Here is a 19,073-nt window from a genome sequence, read left to right as displayed (position 1 = left end):
TTTCTTCTGAACTTCGTTTTGACAGATATTAATTACATGGCCTCCTGTCTCTTGCCCTGAATATCCTTCCTATGAGTGAGTTTCTATCAAACTGAAGCTTCTAAAAAGCAGAGAATTTATCTTGTTGATTTTTAATCTCTGGTCTATACGGACTTCACATATATTTGTTGAAATTAGTTAAATTGCTGGTTTTGGTCTATTCTAAACTTTAGATTTGGCTGTTCACATCCATAGATTCAGAGCCTTCCTTTCAACTGTGTCCCTTTCACCACCACTGAAGCATGCTCATCTCCCCTCCCTAAAATAAAAACAGCGTGATATAAAACCAAAACCAAGCAACACACAAACCAAAAACTCTTTCCTTAACTACTGCTTTGTTTTCTCACTTTTTTTCCCTTTCCTTCACAGTCAAATGTCTTCAGTTTTCGACACCTGCCCCCCCAGCCCCATTTTCTCACCTCCCACTAACTCCTCTACCTACTCCAATCTGGTGTCTCCCTCTCTGTCAATCCACCAAACCAGCAATAGACGATACCATTCGTAAACTACCTTCCAATTGTTAAAACAAACAAGCTTTTTCCAGTCCTCATCTTACTTGACTTCTCACAGAAGCATCTTAGGACAGTTGACTCCTCTCCAGCACCTATGACACCCAATTCCCCTTTAGCCCACATCTTTGGCCACTTTCTTTCCCCTTCCTTGGCTCATCTTCCTCTACCAGCCTTAAGATGTTGTTTTTACTTAAGACTCTTGCTTTTCAGGCAATTACTACTCAATTACAATCTATTCACCAGTGACAATACACTTACTAAATTAATGACTGGACAAACAACCTAGTGCCTTCCAGGGGCTGAACCCTAACAAAATCCAATTCTTTCTCCTTGTGCTGACTGCTACACTTAACCTTTTTCCTATGCTATTTTTGCATCTTCCTCTAAATCTTGCTACGCTCTGCACTTGGTCCCATGACCAATTTCTCCCTGAACCTTAGCTAACCCAAGATCCACCCCTTGGTCTGTTCACTCAATTCCTGGTTCTGAAAGTTATTTAGTTTGGACAACTTTGGATCCAATAATTCCTGGCAGACTTCATGGAGGGAGAAAAAAAAACACTGTCACTATATTTGACAGTTGTTTGACATACCATAAACCAAATAAATAATGTGAGGTAAAGCTAGTGGATTATCTGGGGAGAGTTTTACAGAGTTCAAGTAAGCTTAGTATGTACTTTTCCCTTATGGAAAATATTTCATTGGTTTCCTGTAAGTATCACATTGCTATTTGTTTATTTCAGTTGAATTCTCCCACTTCTGATTTATTTGAACTGGCTGACTTACTATAATTTTTAATCATCAAGCATATGCAGTTTTTAATCATTTATGTTCTTTTTTTTAGATTATCAACAGAATATACATTATAGTGGGAAACTTTGTAGAGAAAGAGAAGAAAAAATTAAAAATCATTCTTAATTCCACCTTCCAGACATAACCAAACATATACGAATTTTCCATGGTAACATGATAATTATGCAAAAATATCCCTCACATGCTTGTGGCAAAAGAAATAGTTAAAATTTTTTTTCTACAACATAAATCAACAGAATCTTTAGGAGCTCTCTGATTTTATGATTCTTTTCTTTCTCTTTTTCTTAAAACGTTTTTTCCCCTTGAGTTCAGGGGATTTATTTTTTCTCCATAAAAATACTGGTTTTAATTTAAACCAATCATTATAAATGATCTGAGTTTATAAAAATAGGGTTTTTTTTCTCCTCATTTTTTTAAGGGAGAGGGTTGGAAATTTTACTATTCAACTGGCAAATTACATTATTATGAGTAAAATTATAATTATGTAAGAAAAAATAATTCTCTAAAGTATGACTCATTTTAAAATTGAAAGAGCCAAGGATAGAAGGAAATTCAAGATCTGAGAACCGTTTTTAAATAATTAAGGCAAGGTTCTACTTGTAGTCAAAAGGAGAGTTTCACTCTCTGCTTTTCTCTAAGGTTTTCACGTTTTTGCTTCATCTCTGGGGCCAGAATATAAACTCTCTGGGGTCAGGAGTTATGTTGGGTCTTTTCTGGATCCTCGGAGTGACCTATAGGGTGTTCTGTAAATGTTTAATAAATATGGGCCTTTTAACTCCTCAAGATATGGATGAGAATAAATAACAATTTCATTTGTGTGCTCTAGAAATGACTTACAAAGACCCTCACAGTTTTTCTAATTTGGGCCTCATGTCAATTCTGTGAAGTAGAATCACTAGGTCATTACTAGTGAGGCTTTGAGGGGGTAAATTACCCAAGAGATGTCTTGCAAGCATGCTTATGATATAATTTCAAATTAAAAGAAAATTTTAAAGCAGGCTACAATATGATTTCAGCTACCACACTGTCAAAATACCATAGAAATACATTGCATGGAAAAGACCCAAAATGTTAACAGTGGTTGTTTCTGGATTGCAGAATAATAGATGACTTTTATTTCTTCTTATAGTTGTTTGCATCCCTAATCCCCAACACTCACCCACGCATGGGCGCACATGCACACACACACACAGACACACACACGATTTCTCCATAAATATTACTTGTTTGAAAGAGGAAGCATAAGATTTCTACATAAAAAGAATTAAAAACAGAAGTAAATAGACTCCATTTCTCTTCCTCTTGCTAGAAACTTTAAAAGCTGCCCATCCTTCAGGCAGCTCCGCTTGCCAATGATAAGAAGTAAAATGACAGAAAATAACATAGCATGCATCCGCCAAGACAGACTTGTGGTTGACATTTCTTTTGAAAAAATGTCTTCATTAAGATAAGTGGCTGTTGGTGTTGTCTCCTAGTTTAGTCATGTTGACAAGTAATGAGTAGCTTTCAGAAGTGGATTTTAGCTTTCCCATGGAACCCATCACTTTGGGTATACCTTAGACATGACTGAGCATGTGATGTAAGAGACTTCATCACTGGGCACCAGTCATTCTTCTGAAAACATTTTTGCGTTCAGCCCAATGAAGTGCTGAAAAAATGTAAGCTATTATTCATTATTATTGTTTACCACACATTTTGACTAGATTTGTTTCTTGATTTAAAAAATTTTGTTTTAATGTTTATTTATTCTTGAGAGAGACAGAGACAGAGCCTGAGTAGGGCTCTGAGGCAGAGCAAGAGAGGGACACAGAATCTGAAGCAGGCTCCAGGCTCAGAGCTTTCAGCACAGTGCCTGACGCAGGGCTCAAACTCATGAACTGTGAGATCATGACCTGAGCTGAAGTCAGACGCTTAACCGACTGAGCCACCCAGGTTCCCCTGGTTAGATTAATTTCTAAGTGTTATGGGACATGGACTATGGATTACACTAATGACTATTTACTTACCCCCCATGTGATATGAGGGCTTTATTCACATTATTTCTAATCCTTAATTAATCTTGCAAGTCAGTTAACTCCATACCCATTTTAGAGATAAAGACACCGTGGCTTAGAGAGGTTAAGAAACTTGCCAGGATTCAAACCCTGGTCTTTGTGACTTCAAAGCCAGCCTTTGACCCACCACACCACACTGTTGTGCTTAATGTCATATTTATCATGGAGTCCTTTTCACTTTTGCCCTAGCATGGGGTTTCTTTGAATGTATTAGAAATTGAGCAGGGTTTTTTAATAACACAGGCATGAACAACAGCTGAAAGTGGCTGCCCTACCCAACATTCTTGGTATCTACTAAGACTGTGGTCAGTGAGAGAAAAGGGGGGAGAAATCAATGAAGGCAGTGAAAAAAAAATCAGAAGAAAAGAGAAGAGAGAAAAATCAACACCAAGAGCCTATAAAATAGCTTCTGAAGGGCTTTTGTAGGGGGTGATAGGTTTGGCAATGCTTCTTCAGACTGTTAAGCTGTGTTCAATTTTCTGCTCATCATTTCACAGGAACTGCAGCAACCACCTTCCTGAGACTTTAAAAATGTCACTGGAAAATAGGAATTTCTCTCTTGTCAGAAATCCAATATAATAAAAGAGTCAAGATGTGAAAGTAGCATGCGTATGTGGTTGCATGAAGACTAATAATACTTCTGGTCAGTATAGGAGGCAATGCCTTCAAAATAATAATAATAGTCTTTTTTTTCCTTCCCCTCCCCCATGGGTTTCTGTTAAGTTTCTCAGGATTCACATAAGAGTGAAAACATATGGTATCTGTCTTTCTCTGTATGGCTGATGGGTATTGAGGAGGGCACCTTTTGGGATGAGCACTGGGTGTTGTATGGAAACCAATTTGACAATAAATTTCATATATTGAAAAATAAATAAATAAATAAATAAATAATAATTAAAAAAAAGAAAATAAATTGCAACCAAACATAATGGGAGCCAGACGACAAGGGAATTATATCTTCAAAGGGCTTTGGGGGGGAAAAAAGGAGACTGCAAAGTATTTTATTAAAATAAAACACTTAATGCAAAAAAAAAAATAATGATAGTCATGTCTGAGTAGTATTTTCTCTGTTTTGGGCACTGTGTTGAATGTTTTAGTTACATTTTCTCATCAATTTCCATAACCTACCTCGGAGGTAGGTATTAGGAGATTTAGTTTTCAAATGTCAGAGCTAGGCCCTGAGAGTTTCAGTAACTTGTGCAAGGGCAATAGCTAATTAATGGACTAGAACCATGATCAGTTTGCATCTGACCACCCAGTTTTTAAACACTGGCCCCGTTCATCTCTTTTGATAAACAGTGCTACTTTCAATTGTCTGGCCATGTTCTTTTTTTTTTTTTCCCTAGCTTTTTCTCTTTATGTCCCCACATCCAGGATATGATTAGGGTGTTGGTTTAAGTCTATGTTTCACTCAGTAAGTATTTATTGAGTACCAATTGTGTGCCAGGCAGTGTTTTGGGAGTTTGTAATACAGTGATGAAGAAATCAGTACAGATAGTTTCCCTAACGGAGCCTTTGCTTCAGGAAGATGCATATAATTTCTGAAATTAACATTATTTGAAGAATGTTTGAATTCCCAATTTGAAAAATAAACAAAATCAGAAATGAAAGAAAAAAACAACCAACACCAAAGAAATATAAAAGTTTATAAGAAAGTGTTATGAAAAATTATATGGCAACAAATTGGACAATCTAGAAAAAATGGATTAATTCCTAGAAACCCATAACCTTCCAAAGCTGAATCAAAAAGGAACAGAAAATTTGGACAGACTGATTACCAGCAATGAAATTGAATCAGTAATAAAAAAAAACAAAAAAAACAAAAAACAAACCTCCCAACAAACAAAAATCTAGGACCAGACAGCTTTACAGGTGAATTCTAGCAAACATTTAAAGAAGAGTTAGTACCTATTCTTCTCAAAGTATTCCAAAAATAGAAGAGGCTAAAAACTGAGAGCTTTTCCTCTCAGGAAAATATCAGGAACAAGACAAGGATGTCTACTCTCACAAGTTTTTCACAGTGAAGGAAACCATCAGCAAAACAAAAAGGCAACTTAGAAGATATTTACAAATAATATATCCAATAAGGGGTTAATATCCAAAATATACAAAGAAATTATAAAACTCAATAACCAAAAATAACCAAATAATCCAATTAAAAAATGGGCAATGACACGAACAGACATTTTCCCAAACAATATGTATACCTGTCCAACAGACTCACGAAAAGATGCTCAACATCACTAATCATCAGAGAAATGCAAATCAAAACAACAATGAGATATCACACCTGTAAGAACGGCTAGAATCAAAAACACAAGAAATCACAAGTGTTGGTGATGATATGGAGAAAAGGCAACCATTGGTGCTTTTTGGTTAGTGCACTGTTGGTGGGAATGCAAAGTGGTGTAGCCACTGTAGAAAACAATATGGAGGTTCCTCAAAAAACTAAAAAATAGAATTACCATATGATCCAGTAATACCACTACTGGTTATTTACCCATAGAACACAAAAATACTAATTTGAAGATATATGCACTCCTATGTTTACTGCAGCACTATTTACAACAACCAAGATATAGAAGCAACAACCCAAGTGTCCACCAATAGATGAATGGATAAAGAAAATGTGGCGCGTGTGCACGTGCACACACACACAAACACAGGATATTATTCAGCCATAAAAAAGAATGAAATTTTGCCATTTGCAACAACATCAATGGATCTGGCAGGTATATGCTAAGTGAAATAAGTCAGTCAGAGAAAGACAAATGCCATGTAATTTCACTCACATATGGAATTAAAAAAAACACAAATGGACAAAGAAAAAAGAGACAACAAAAAGCCAGACTCTTAACTATGGAGAACAAACTGGTGGCTGCCAGAGGGGAGGTGGGTGTGGGGATGGGTAAAATAGATGAAGGGGATTAAAAGCACATTTATCATGATGAACACTGAGTAAAGTATAGAATTGTTGAATAGCTACATTGTATATTTACAGCTAATATAACGCTGTATGTTAATTATACTTGGAAAAAAGAAAGCTTGAGTATCAGCCCTAAGCTGAAGAGAATGCTGTCTGAAGATCATTTGAGCCAAGTGAAGCTTCCCATGTTTCTTCTCTTCAAATTTTATTTTATTTTATTTTAATTTAATTTTATTTTATTTTATTTAAAAATTTTTTCTTCATGTTTATTTATTTTTGACAGAGAGAGAAAGACAGAGCGTGAGCAGGGGAGGGGCAGAAAGAGAGGGAGACACAGAATCAGAAGCAAGCTCCAGGCTCCGAGCTGCCAGCACAGAGCCCGACGGGGGGCTGGAACCCACAAACCGTGAGATCATGACCTGAGCCGAAGTCAGACGCTCAATGGAGGTGCCACTCAGGTGACCCTCCTCAAATTTTAAAGTAGAACTATCATTTCACAGAATATACAGAAGAGCAGTGCCATTATGGAATTGCCTACCCACACAATTTTAGGAAATTAATGAATCAATACTGTCAATACCAAGTTTCAGTGGTTTAGGAATTCAGATTGAATTGATGAGATAAACGGGCAACCACAAGTCAGCTGTAGTCAGCCAATATTGCTAACAGAGCCAAGAGCACTTCATCTGAGGCTTTAAGATCTTCTGAGTCAGGATTTTCCTGGAGTTACTGCTGAATTCATTTGTAAGAACCAAGTCATCTTTTTGGACTTGGGTCAGAATTAGTTTGTCATGAACATATGAACTCTGAAGCCTTGGTAGAAAAGCTAAAAATAAGCATTATCAAGTATATGTCAAGTGATGGTGGTGTCTGTATTCAGATTTTTTTTTTTTTTTTTTTTTTATTAGGCTCCAGGCTCTGAGCCATCAGCCCAGAGCCCGACGCGGGGCTCGAACCCACGGACCGCGAGATCGTGACCTGGCCGAAGTCGGACGCTTAACCGACTGCGCCACCCAGGCGCCCCTGTATTCAGATTTTTAAGCACAAGTTTCAGGATAAAGAAGAAATAACATCTCATATTACACAACAATCTCGATGTTTTTAGATAAAATTCTCAGGTAAAAAAACAAGATTCTTTACAAAAAAAAAATCCATTGTTTCTCTTCTTCTTTCTTGCTCCTGAATTTGACAGCAATTGTAGAAACAGTTTGAAGTGCACTTTGTGGTATTTTCTGAGAAATCTCTCATGGCTACTGACACCTTCAAACATCCTGTGAATTGGCACTGGTTAGAGGCCAGACCACAGGGGAAGGCATGAATTTTTGAAAACCTGAGTTTAAAACACTCCTGAAAAGTACTTTTCCAACCCAAATAAATGAAGTTTAAACAAGTCTTATTCACACTCAACTTACTAGAATGAATTTATTCAGTTCAACTCATTAATCTATGCATTAATTAAACAAATATTTTCAAGTCCTCTCTATGTATCTGGCACTGTTCTGACTGCACAGTCCCCAATAACTTGGTTATTGAAAATAACCTACATCATGCTACAATTTACACACATCCAGACTTCTTTTCTCCAGACATCCTTTTATTTTTATTTCTTTTTAAATGTTTATTTATTTATTTTGAGAGAGAGAGGGAAAGAGAGAGTGTGTGTGTGAGTGGGGAGGGGCAGGGAGGGGCAGAAAGAGAGCGAGAGCGAGAGAGAGAGAGAGAGAGAGAGAGAATATCCCAAGCAGGCTCCAGGCTCAGCACAGAGCCCAAGGTGGAGCTCCATCTCACAAACCATGAGATCATGACCTGAGCCAAAATCATGAGTTGGAGGCTTAACCGAGTGAGCCAACCAGACACCTCCAGACATCTTTTTATTTATTTACTTTTTAAAGTTTATTTTGAGAGAGAGAGAGAAAAAGAGAGAGAATGAGTGCATGCATGCATGCAAGCAAGCCAGGGAGGGGCAGAGAGAGGGAAAGAGAGAATCCCAAGCAGGTTCCAGGCTGTCAGTGCAGAGCCCCACGTGGAGCTTGATCTCATGAACCATGAGGTGCTCTGGCGCCCCAACAAATGTATTCTTAAGCTTATTTTATACTGTGCTTAATTAAATTCCTAAATTTGGGAGGTGGGACTCAGCAAGAAATTAGGATGGTTATGATCCAATTCCTTTTTATTTCCCCACTCCTTTCCTGGCTGTTCAGCTGCCCGATTCAGTCTTTTCTGTCCACCTATTCCAATTTCTAGTCCTGAACTTGGAAATGGTTAGGACTCTTCTTTCAGTAATCTCAAATGTCTGATTACTTTTTGTTGTTGTTGTTGTTGTTTTTAATTTTTAAAATGTTATTTGTTTTTGAGAGAGAGAGAGACAGAGACAGAGACAAAGCATGAGTGGGGGAGGGGCAGAGAGAGAGGGAGACACAGAATCTGAAGCAGGCTCTAGGCTCTGAGCTGTCAGCACAGACACAGGGCTTGAAGTCACAAACCACAAGATCATGACCTAAGCCAAAGTCGGACACTCAACTGACTGAGCCACCCAGGCGCCCCCTGGTTATGTTTTGAACGCATGAAGTAATCTCCATGGATTGCCCCAGAGAGCTTTAAGTTCATCCAGTCCCACAGATTTACCATGGAGAAGGCAGAGGGAACTTACTCCATCTTGTGGCCCTTTGTACATTGAGGCCACTTGTTTATCTCCTCTCTTCCCCTCTACATGGGCTCCTTCAGAACAAGGGCCTGTCTGTGTATCTGTCTCCAACCCACCTGCTAGGTCTGGGTAAATGAGATGCAGCACCATGCTTGGGGTGTGCCTGGGTAAGAGCCATCCAGAAGCTGGCGAGGTGACTGGTAGAATGATAGATGAGGGAGCCAGTCACAGAGAAGAAAACATGCAGTAGCATGAACGGAGTCTGAAGGGTGAAGCAGGGAAGACAGAAGATCAGTGTCCTTGTGAGACACAGAGTGGGTGAAGCGAGTCAGGCTGTGGGGGTTAGGATTTATCTGCAAAGGGACAGCAAACTCCTGTCCTTACCTGAAATGAGATAATTTAGCTAAAATGCCTGGCACATATACAGCACTTTAATACCTACCTCACAGGGTGGAGTGATTAAAAGAGGTAAATATTTGTAAAGCAGCGGGCATAGCACTTAATATGCTATGTGAGTCCTTCTCTCTTTCTCCTAGAATTCAATTTCTCAGTCAAGAACATCTTGTAGTTCACATTAATATGACATTATCAATAACTTCTCTATTTTGAGAGGGATTTGACTCCTTGCTTAGATACAAGTCTCGCTCAATCCCTTGACTGAGTGGATTCTGTGAGACAGAACCTATTTCAAACCTCAGGTCCCTTATTTACTGGCTCCAGCATTTACAGCGTGTTCCCGAACCTCTCTAAGCCTGTTTTCTTCATCAAACTTTAAGGGCTGTTGTGAGAATTAGATATGGAGTGAATGGAGATCCTGGAAAGTTAAAAACGCTTACTGAAAAGTAGCCATTAATATTAAGCAAAGACATTTTCTATTTTAACTATTTTGAACAGAATGACTAGGAAATGTATTTCCCCATATCCTTTTTTTTGTTTTCTTAATTTGGTGCAAGGACACTCAGACTCTCCTCAGCCCCTATATCTTGTTAAACAGAGAAAACTGAATTATTTTTTATTTATTTATGTACTTTTTACCTTGTAGTGGTTACTGTAGTTGGCTTACTCAATATTTGTTTTTTTTTTTAACCTTTATTTATTTTTGAGACAGAGAGAAACAGAGCATGAACAGGGGAGGGGCAGAGAGAGAGGGAGACACAGAATCGGAAGCAGGCTCCAGGGTCTGAGCCATCAGCCCAGAGCCCGATGCGGGGCTTGAACTCACGGACCGCGAGATCGTGACCTGAGCTGAAGTCGGACGCTTAACCGACTGAGCCACCCAGGTGCCCCTCAATATTTGTTCTTATTCCTTTTTCCTTTGCTTTCCTCTATATCAGAGGCTGGAAATTTAAATAATTAATTTCTCAGCTTCCCTTGAAGGCAACGGAAAACATGTGATCCCGTTCTGAGCCATGACACTTAAATACAAGTCAGCGAGAGAGGGAGAGGGGTTTATGGGAAAGCTTTTCTTTCCTAATGAAGTATACCAGAGGAAGCTGTCCAGCCCTTGCACTAAACCCTTTGTCCTATTTGGAATGTAGATTTGGTGACTAGGGCAGCAGCAGCCATTTTGTTGCAACGAGGAAATACATTAAAGAGGGTGGAACCAAAAGACAGGAGTGTGGTTCCTTGATGACACTATTAAGTCACTGTACTACCCCTGGATCATCCATCTCTACTTATTTTTATTCATGTCAAATAAAGCTGTTTGTTTAGGCGACAGCTATTTAGCCATTTCATTTCTTGTAATCACACACATCCCTAACACATATAAACTTTTTGATGATAACTGGTTACTGTGCAGTGCTTTAATGGTCCTATGTCTTTATAAGATCTTATAGGGGCGCCTGGGTGGCTCAGTCGGTTAAGCGGCCGACTTCGGCTCAGGTCATGACCTTGCGGTCCGTGAGTTCGAGCCCCGCGTCGGGCTCTGTGCTGACAGCTCAGAGCCTGGAGCCTGTTTCAGATTCTGTGTCTCCCTCTCTCTGACCCTCCCCCATTCATGCTCTGTCTCTCTGTGTCTCAAAAATAAATAAACGTTAAAAAAAAAATTAAAAAAAAAAGATCTTATAAATGGCAGACATCTTATAGGGTTGTCTGCCATGAAGATAAATGATCCCAAATATATTTGTAATTTTTACTTAATTCATTAAGTTATTCCACTCTGAATTATTTTGAAACAATTATTTGTGGAAAGACTAACTGATGATTCAATTGACCCTGCTGTCTCTTTGCTTGGATTTTAAGATCACTTCAGTGTTTTAGTTAACCACAGTCCTTAATATGTACCTTTCCCTTTGCTATCCTGTTTCCTTTCAACTCTGCCATGAATGCTACCCAAATGGGAAATCAAAATAGTTACATCGGTGCAATTTATGTTACATCTCATTCCCAGTGATTTATGCATGCTAATTTTCTTCAAGCACTTTTTCAGTTACTCCCATGTTTGCAGTCAGCTCCAGATGGTTGTGGATCAATGAGCAGTAAAACCTTGTGTCACACGCGGTCACCATCCCAGCCCTAGGCCTTTGTCAAATCCCTTCCAGATGCTTCCTCCATTCCGTGTTTTGCACACAACTACCAGCTTATACTTCTTATTAGGTTAGGTCATTCCCTGACTCGGAGCCTTTAACGCTCACCCTGCTCATCAAATAGCCTTTCCCCCTTAGCCTAGCACTGCAGTGCCTTCTCCAGTTTGATCTGAGCATATGTCCCCCACACCCTTCTAATTCTCACAACTCCATTATATATACCCTACATGCCTTATGTCTGCTTACATCCACTTATAATGTACTTCTTTCCCATTTCTGGGTTCCAACTCTTACCTGCCCCTCAAGGGTCTATGTTTCCTGTAAAGTTTTTCCTAATCTTTCCAGGAGGAAGTCACTCCCCTGTCCCTGACTCCTCCTGCCTTATTATACCTCTGTGGGTGGCACTCCTTCCTGTGCTGTTCTCAAGTTATTTATGTTTACCTCACTGCCTGTATACAAACTCCACGAAGGCACATTTATCTCTATATCACCTTTGGATTCCCTACAGTGCTTCGTGGGCCCTTGTACAAGGGAAAGTGCTATCGTCTGGCATGCAATAGGCCCTCGATAAAAATGTTTGAATGGATGACTATAAAAGAACAGTCATAATAGATAAGATGAATTATGAGATTCTCAGTAGATAAGGACAAGGTTTCGCCTGCAGCCATGGATTTACATTTGATTTGTAGAAGTCAGCAAGGGAAGAAGATAACGTACAGTGGAGATAAAAATACAAGGCCCCACAACTGGCCATTAATGGTAACATTTCTTTCTTGTACATGTGCTCATATGAATCACTTTTATGAATTATCTTAACTATTTGACATCTATTACCCAGTAAAATTACTTTTTAAAAACCACTCCATATAACGCACCATCAGAGTGACTTTTCTTACTTTTCTGAGAAACAGAAATGAAGAGATTACAGCTGAACAGAGGTGCTTATCGAACAATAAATGCCTGGAGAAAGCAGCAGTGGGCTCTCTCTTCACTACCTAGAACATGTGAGTGTCAAGGTTTAACAAAGGGACAATACAGCAATCACAAATGCTTCCTCTGGCGTCAGCATCCTAGGTCTGGGCTAAGGCTCCACTGCTCTTGTGGGATCCTGGGCTGGCTATGCTTTCAGGAGCTTCAGTTTTCTCATTTACAAAATAGAGGTGACAATAATACAGGCATGCCTCAGTGATAGTGCAGCTTTGATTCCAGACTCCCACAATCAAGCAACTGTTGAAGTCAAACCAGTCAGATGAATATTTTCGTTTCCCAGTGCATATAAAAGTTATGTTTGCACTAACGGTAGTCTAAGTGTGCAATAACATTATGTCTAAAAAATAATCTACATACCTCAAGTAAAAATACTCTATTGCTGGGGTGCCTGGGTGGCTCAGTTGGTTAGTCTGACTCTCAATTTCGGCTCAGGTCTGGATCTCCCGGTTTGTGGGATTGCACTGTCAGCGAGAAGCCTGCTTGGGACTCTCTCTCTCCCTCTCTCTGCCCCTTCCCCGTCATGCATGCATGAAATAAATAAAACAAATAAAAATAAAAACTTAAAAAATACTGCTAAAAAATGTTATCCATTGCATGAGCTTTCAGTGAGTTGTAATCACTGATCACAGATCACCATTACAAATAATAAAGAAAATGTTCAAAATATTGCAAGAATTACCAATATGTGACACAGAGACACAAAGTAAGCAAATGCTGTTGGAAAAATGGTACTAATATATTTGCTTGAGGCAGGGTTGCCACAAACCTCCAATCTGTAGAAAACACAGATATCTGTGAAATGCAATAAAATGAGATGTGCCTGTACCTGTCTGATGGAGATTTAGTGAAGATTCATGACGTAAAACATGTGAAGCACTTCGAATAGTACCCAACATATATTTAGTACTCAGAAATTATTAGCTATTGTTTTTTAAGATAACATTACTCATAATTTTTTTTTGTTTTTTTTTTTTCTTCTGTATTTTCCTGACTGGCAAGTTTTTCATGCTTGTCCTTTTTCTTTTCTTGTCTCCTCTTCCTCCTCCTCTTTCTTCTCTTTCTCTTTCTTTCCCCCTTTCTCCTTCTTCTCTTTCTTTCTCCTTCACCTCCTCCTCCTCCTTCTTCTTCCTCTTCATCCCCTTCAGTCACTTAATTTACACTGCCATCCCTCTTTAAAGATATTGATCAATTCTTTGCCTCAATCAATGTTTAAGATCAATGGAAGACCAACTAGTTTGGTCTTAAATATGAAAAAAATTTAGTTCAAGAATTTTACCAAAAATATGATTTTCTTACTCATGTTCCCAATAAGTCTCAGTATAACATATTAAAGTAAATTCAGACCTAGTTCTAGAAGTGTGGAATGTTTGCTGACACTATTTCTGACACTATTGTCAAAATTACTTTTCTGATCAGAGTGTCTCTTGGAAACACAACCAGCTAGAAATGTAGATTGTGTATTGTACATTTTCCAGTCATGAACTGTAGGGCTGAGAGAAGAGTTTATAGGAAGCTGTTAGTATGATATGACATTCAGCTACCAACTATCTCGTAGTTTCATTTTACTTTGAAAAAAATTACAAATAAAAACAAGCTGTGATGAAAGCCAGTCCCATAGAAAACAGCACAGGCCTTAACTAAAGTATTCTTAGATAGACTTGTCTGTCAAAGTGCTTGGAACTGAGGCTTCCTTCATGTGACTCTTTCAGATGCGTTCAGTTGGATATTATCTTGATTTTATCTACACCATTTAGTTCATATAAGGCCCTACTTAAGATGATTGGAAGGTCATGCATTGGGGCTTTTGGGACTCTATTTCACGGATGTCTGAAATAATATCATCAACAGAAAAATATTTTACATTCTTTTGGAGAAGGAAGCATGTTCATTGTTTAAGTTCATCCTCATTTTTCCTGTAAATGCCTTCATGAAACATCACAATGAGAATATTGCCTTTACTGGTGTGAGTGCTCTTATCATCAGGCATTGACGATGGGTTTGCTGTATAATTGGCATCAATTTCCCACTTTGAAAGGAGCTGCTTTCACTGAGTCATTTGGTTTGCTCTGTCTGCGGAGTATGAACAGCACTGACACTGAGCAAGCTCTGGGTGTGGAGAGGTTGTGAGTTGGTGCTTGCTTGTTACTGAGACAGAACACCAGAATCAGCTACAGATTTGGTATCCCCTTGTCCCAGCCCCAACGCTGTTGTGAGGTTGTTTAGGAAGCATCCTGATTCGCTCCCACAACACTGGATGCTGCTTTGCTCTATGTGCGTTGCACTTTGTGAGCAAATAGCTTTATCTCCCAGTGCTTTTATTTTCCTTTCTATACAAAAGATCAGAGAACGAAACTGGTATCATAACATGTATTTTAGGTTTTAGAGCCCACAATAATAAAAGTAATCTGATTCACATTTTAATTTAGTTCTGGAAATGGGGACTACCATCCATGGAGATGCTCCTCTCCTAAATGAAGCAACAGTACCTTTTCTAGGGCAGCTCAGCCTTGCCAGCTCTGCACACAGTAGGATTCCATAAACGCTTGTTGCCCAGACAGTGTGATTCCTTATAAGCTGCCCTATATTCAACTCCAAGTGGATATTTCTCATGTGTCCTCTAGGCTCTTCACACTGAGATTCTATCAGTATCAGGTTTCATTCTAGAAGGCACTGTCTACTTAATTTTTTTAAAAAGTGAATTTAAAACAATTCAGAGGGACATATACCCAGCACACACATACACCATTGTCACCCAAGTATCTTCCAGAATACCTCCATAGCCTTTCTTGTTAACTTTTGAAAACTTCTCCTTAAGAGCCTAAATGTCCATCAACCGACGAATGGATAAGGAAGATGTTGTTTATGTATACAATGGAATACTACTTGACAATGAGAAAGAATGAAATCTGGCCATTTGCAGCAACATGGATGGAACTGGAAGGTATTACGCTAAGTGAAATAAGTCAGTCAGAGAAAGACAGATACCATATGTTTTCACTCATAGGTGGATCTTGAGAAACTTAACAGAAGACCATGGGGGCGGGGGTGGAAGGTACAGAGAGGGAGGGAGGCAAACCATGAAAGACTCTTGGATACTGAGAACAAACTGAAGGTTGATGGGGGTGGGGGAGAGGGGAAAGTGGATGATAGGCATTGAGGAGGGCACTTGTTGGGATGAGCACTGGGTGTTGTATGGAAACCAATTTGTCAATAAATTATATTAAAAAAAGAAAACTTCTCCTTGACTATACTCTTTTTATTTGTTTTTATTTATTTATTTTGAGAGAGAGTGGGCATGAGCTGGGGAGGGGTAGAGAGAGAGGGACAGAGAATCCCAAGCAAGCCTGGTGCCATCAGCACAGAGCTAGATGCAGGACTTGATCTCAGGAACTGTGAGATCGTGACTTGAACCAAAATCAAGAGTAGGATGCTCAACTGAGTCACCCAGGTGCCCTAATCTCCTTGCTATATTCTGTCTCAGTTACTAAACCCAACAAATAGGAATTAATGAGCCTTTTGGTTACATAATGACTATTTAAATAGGATACAAAAAGCGATGGTATTTAAAGGAAATACAGCTTCACCATGTTACCTATTTACAAATTCATCAACCTCAAGTATTGAGAAGCAATGACAGAATTTTCGTCTTAGTAATTTTAGGAGAATGGATTTGTTTGGGTAAACTATTATCAAGTATCTTCACTGCCTTTCTTATGTTTAGGTCAATTGCCAAATCTGCTGAGGGTTTGTGCTGTTAGGTTTCTTTCCCACCACTCTGTGCAGTGATGTTAGGGAAGGTGGTGATAATTAACCAATAGCTATGCACTGGCAGTTTAGGGATAAGTGTATTTGTATTTAAATGTTAGTGTTGATTCCTATGAAACTAAGTTAATAAACAAATAATCATTCAGCTTTGCTCATTTACTGGGAGCACAGTATGTACCAGGCAGGTACTGTTCTAGGAATTTGCAATATGTCAGGGAATAAAGTAAAGATCCTTACTTTTTGCTTATTTAGCAGAGTGTCTCGCACCCAATGGTTCTCAATAAACACTTACTAAATGAATAAATTAGGACGGGAAGGTAGAAGAAACAGAAAAAAACTACAGAAGAAAGGAAACATTTGGTTTGACCTATTAACTCCCAGTTTTTTAATTAAAATCTTGATATGCTTGTGATTAATAAGGATGACACTTTTTATTTCTTGACTCATCTTTAAAAGCAGAAATGCTACCAAATATGTTGTAATTCCAAAACCGAACTATGATCTGCATTCTGAAGGAGGACATGTGAATCAGGATGCAGTACCTGCTCCTTTGTCAGACTAGATTTTCAAATTCTATTCCCCAGAGCTTAGCCTGTGTTTGTGTTCACCACTTTTCAAAAGGTGACTTTCTGAGGCAACTGTCCCAGTAATTAGAGGCGTTTATCTTAAAGCTTATTTGATTTTAGCAGTGAGGTTACAGGCTGTCATCCACATTGTTATTGACTCCCTCAATTAGAGGCAATGGCGTTTCACCTCCATGCAAAATATTAGTAAATTAACAATCCCCACTCTGCATTCATTTGGGAAATCTGCTTTGCTTGTGATGACGAACGTGACAAGCAGGGAGTAATCAGAGACACTCTGGTAATACCTTTAAGCCCTGCAAACATCAATTAAAACCCTGGCTCTGCACTTTGCAGCTGGGGGTTTGGTCTGTAGGGTAAATTTCTTTTTTCATGACACAGGCAGAAGTCAGCATTGGTAATTTACAAGAGAAACAAGGAAAAATCCCAACAAAAAATAACCAGAGAAACATCCACCCTGATTTTCTTAAATCTTTCCTATTAATGTCTCTTTTAGACCATAAAATGAACTCTGGCACTGTGAACAATTTTCAGATCAGATTTACAATTCTCTGGCATGACAGTTTTGACTCAAAAGCAAATCCTAAAAAATTTTTCTTTACAGTGCTATAAAGACTGCAAATAGATTTTTATGCAAGTGCCGTGACTGTCTCAGATCTAAGGGCATCTTAGTCTAATAAAGAGATTTTTTTAACTCAGGAATTAAGTCATAGGAGCTCTGTGGATGAGCTTCAGTAGACTTACCTAAAATTTGTAAAAAAAAAAATCTTTTGTGCATTTTATTAGGACAGAAATGCATCATTTTCATCAGATTGTCTACCGGGCCTCGTAACCCCACTAGACAAGAATCTCTGGTCTGATGAGAAGGACCCAAGGGCTGGAGGAAGAGTTCTGCTATTTCGCTACCATCCAGCTATAATGGAGCTGCACTGATGTTAGTGTCTTCTTCCCATAAAATGTTTTCTTCAGATGGCCAATGATTCTCTTTGTTTCTTCTATTTTAATACTTAAGTCTCCGATGTCATGAGATCACAATTTGGCTGAATCTTCACCTCTAACTTACTGTATTCTAATAACTGTATTAAGTAATGATTCAGTCTTTTCATTGGTACACTGAGTATCATCAACCACAGAAAAAACTAATTATGAAAATATTAATATTAACATTGTTAATGGAGCAAAACGATCAATGCCTTCCATTTTGAGACAGCATTACTTCTTTGAGCAAGTCAAACACTTAGGAAACTTTTTGTGCCATTGGAATCTCATTTCCTTATGTGGTACATTGTAATAAAGCCTAACTTACAATTTAAGTCTAATATAACACTATGTCAGGTATGTGTTTTTAACTCTATCAGTTTTATCGGGTTTCCAAAGACACAAGAGTTGAGAAGTTGGGAAAGTACTACTTAAAATTATACAAACAAGGGGCGCCTGGGTGGCTCAGCCAGTTGGGCGACCAACTTCGGCTCAGGTCATGATCTCACCGTTTCCAGGTTTGAGCCCCACGTCAGGCTCTCTGCTGATGGCTCGGAGCCTGTTTCAGATTCTGTGCCTCCCTCTCTCTCTCTGCCCCTTCCCCACTCATGCTCTGTCTTTCTCTCTCAGAAATAAATAAACATTAAAATTATCCAAACAATTATTTAGAAATACTTTTTTATTTGGGGGCTAAAGAACTTTAAATAAGGTTAAAATTTATCTTTTTTTTTTTTTTTTTTTTTTTTGTAAAATCAAACTAAAGTGAAAGTAGTTTCATCATTATGACTTAAAAAGGCAAATCAGGTAAAAAATACTGATTTTTTTTTTCCCATTGGATCGGCACCCAAGAAAAGCCACTTTTTTTAAGGTAAAGAGGATTTCTAAATGAGAACAGGTTAATTAGACATCTGAAAGATCATTCCTGTAGTGGGCATGTATGTAAAAGTATAGCTAACTTACTGTCATGATGAGCCCCTTTTCCTGGAAGTATTTAATCAATGGAGCAGCATTCTGCTTGAAGTTCATTAGTCTCCTTTGGGTAGCTTTCAGATTGTCATCCGGCCGCCCCTGTTGCTCTGCACGCTTCAGTAATCTCTCTTTGAGCCTCTGATTGGCACAAGCCAGGAATACCACCAAGTCAGGAGTACAGATCTGCAAAGAGCATCAAACAAGTAGACAAGCATTCAACACACCAACCAATGCAAGTGAGGGCAGTGGCATTCTGTTGAGGCCATCTTTCG

At 38.7% G+C, this 19,073-nt stretch overlaps 1 protein-coding gene across 4 annotated transcripts in view; it reads right to left on the bottom strand.

The window, feature by feature from the left end:
• Window positions 1–19,073, bottom strand: part of AK5 (adenylate kinase 5) — a 262,841-nt gene that overhangs the window by 179,532 nt on the left and 64,236 nt on the right. For all 4 annotated transcript variants that reach the window (XM_045477912.1, XM_045477913.1, XM_045477911.1 and 1 more), the window contains exon 6: window positions 18,793–18,984. In XM_045477912.1, coding sequence (XP_045333868.1) covers window positions 18,793–18,984 — 192 coding nt within the window. The remainder of the gene's footprint in view (window positions 1–18,792; window positions 18,985–19,073) is intronic.

Source organism: Leopardus geoffroyi, chromosome C1 (assembly GCF_018350155.1).
Source record: "Leopardus geoffroyi isolate Oge1 chromosome C1, O.geoffroyi_Oge1_pat1.0, whole genome shotgun sequence".
NCBI classification, from domain to species: domain Eukaryota; kingdom Metazoa; phylum Chordata; class Mammalia; order Carnivora; family Felidae; genus Leopardus; species Leopardus geoffroyi.
The sequence above is the reverse complement of the archived record's forward strand: the minus strand, read 5'-3'. Positions and strand labels throughout refer to the sequence as shown.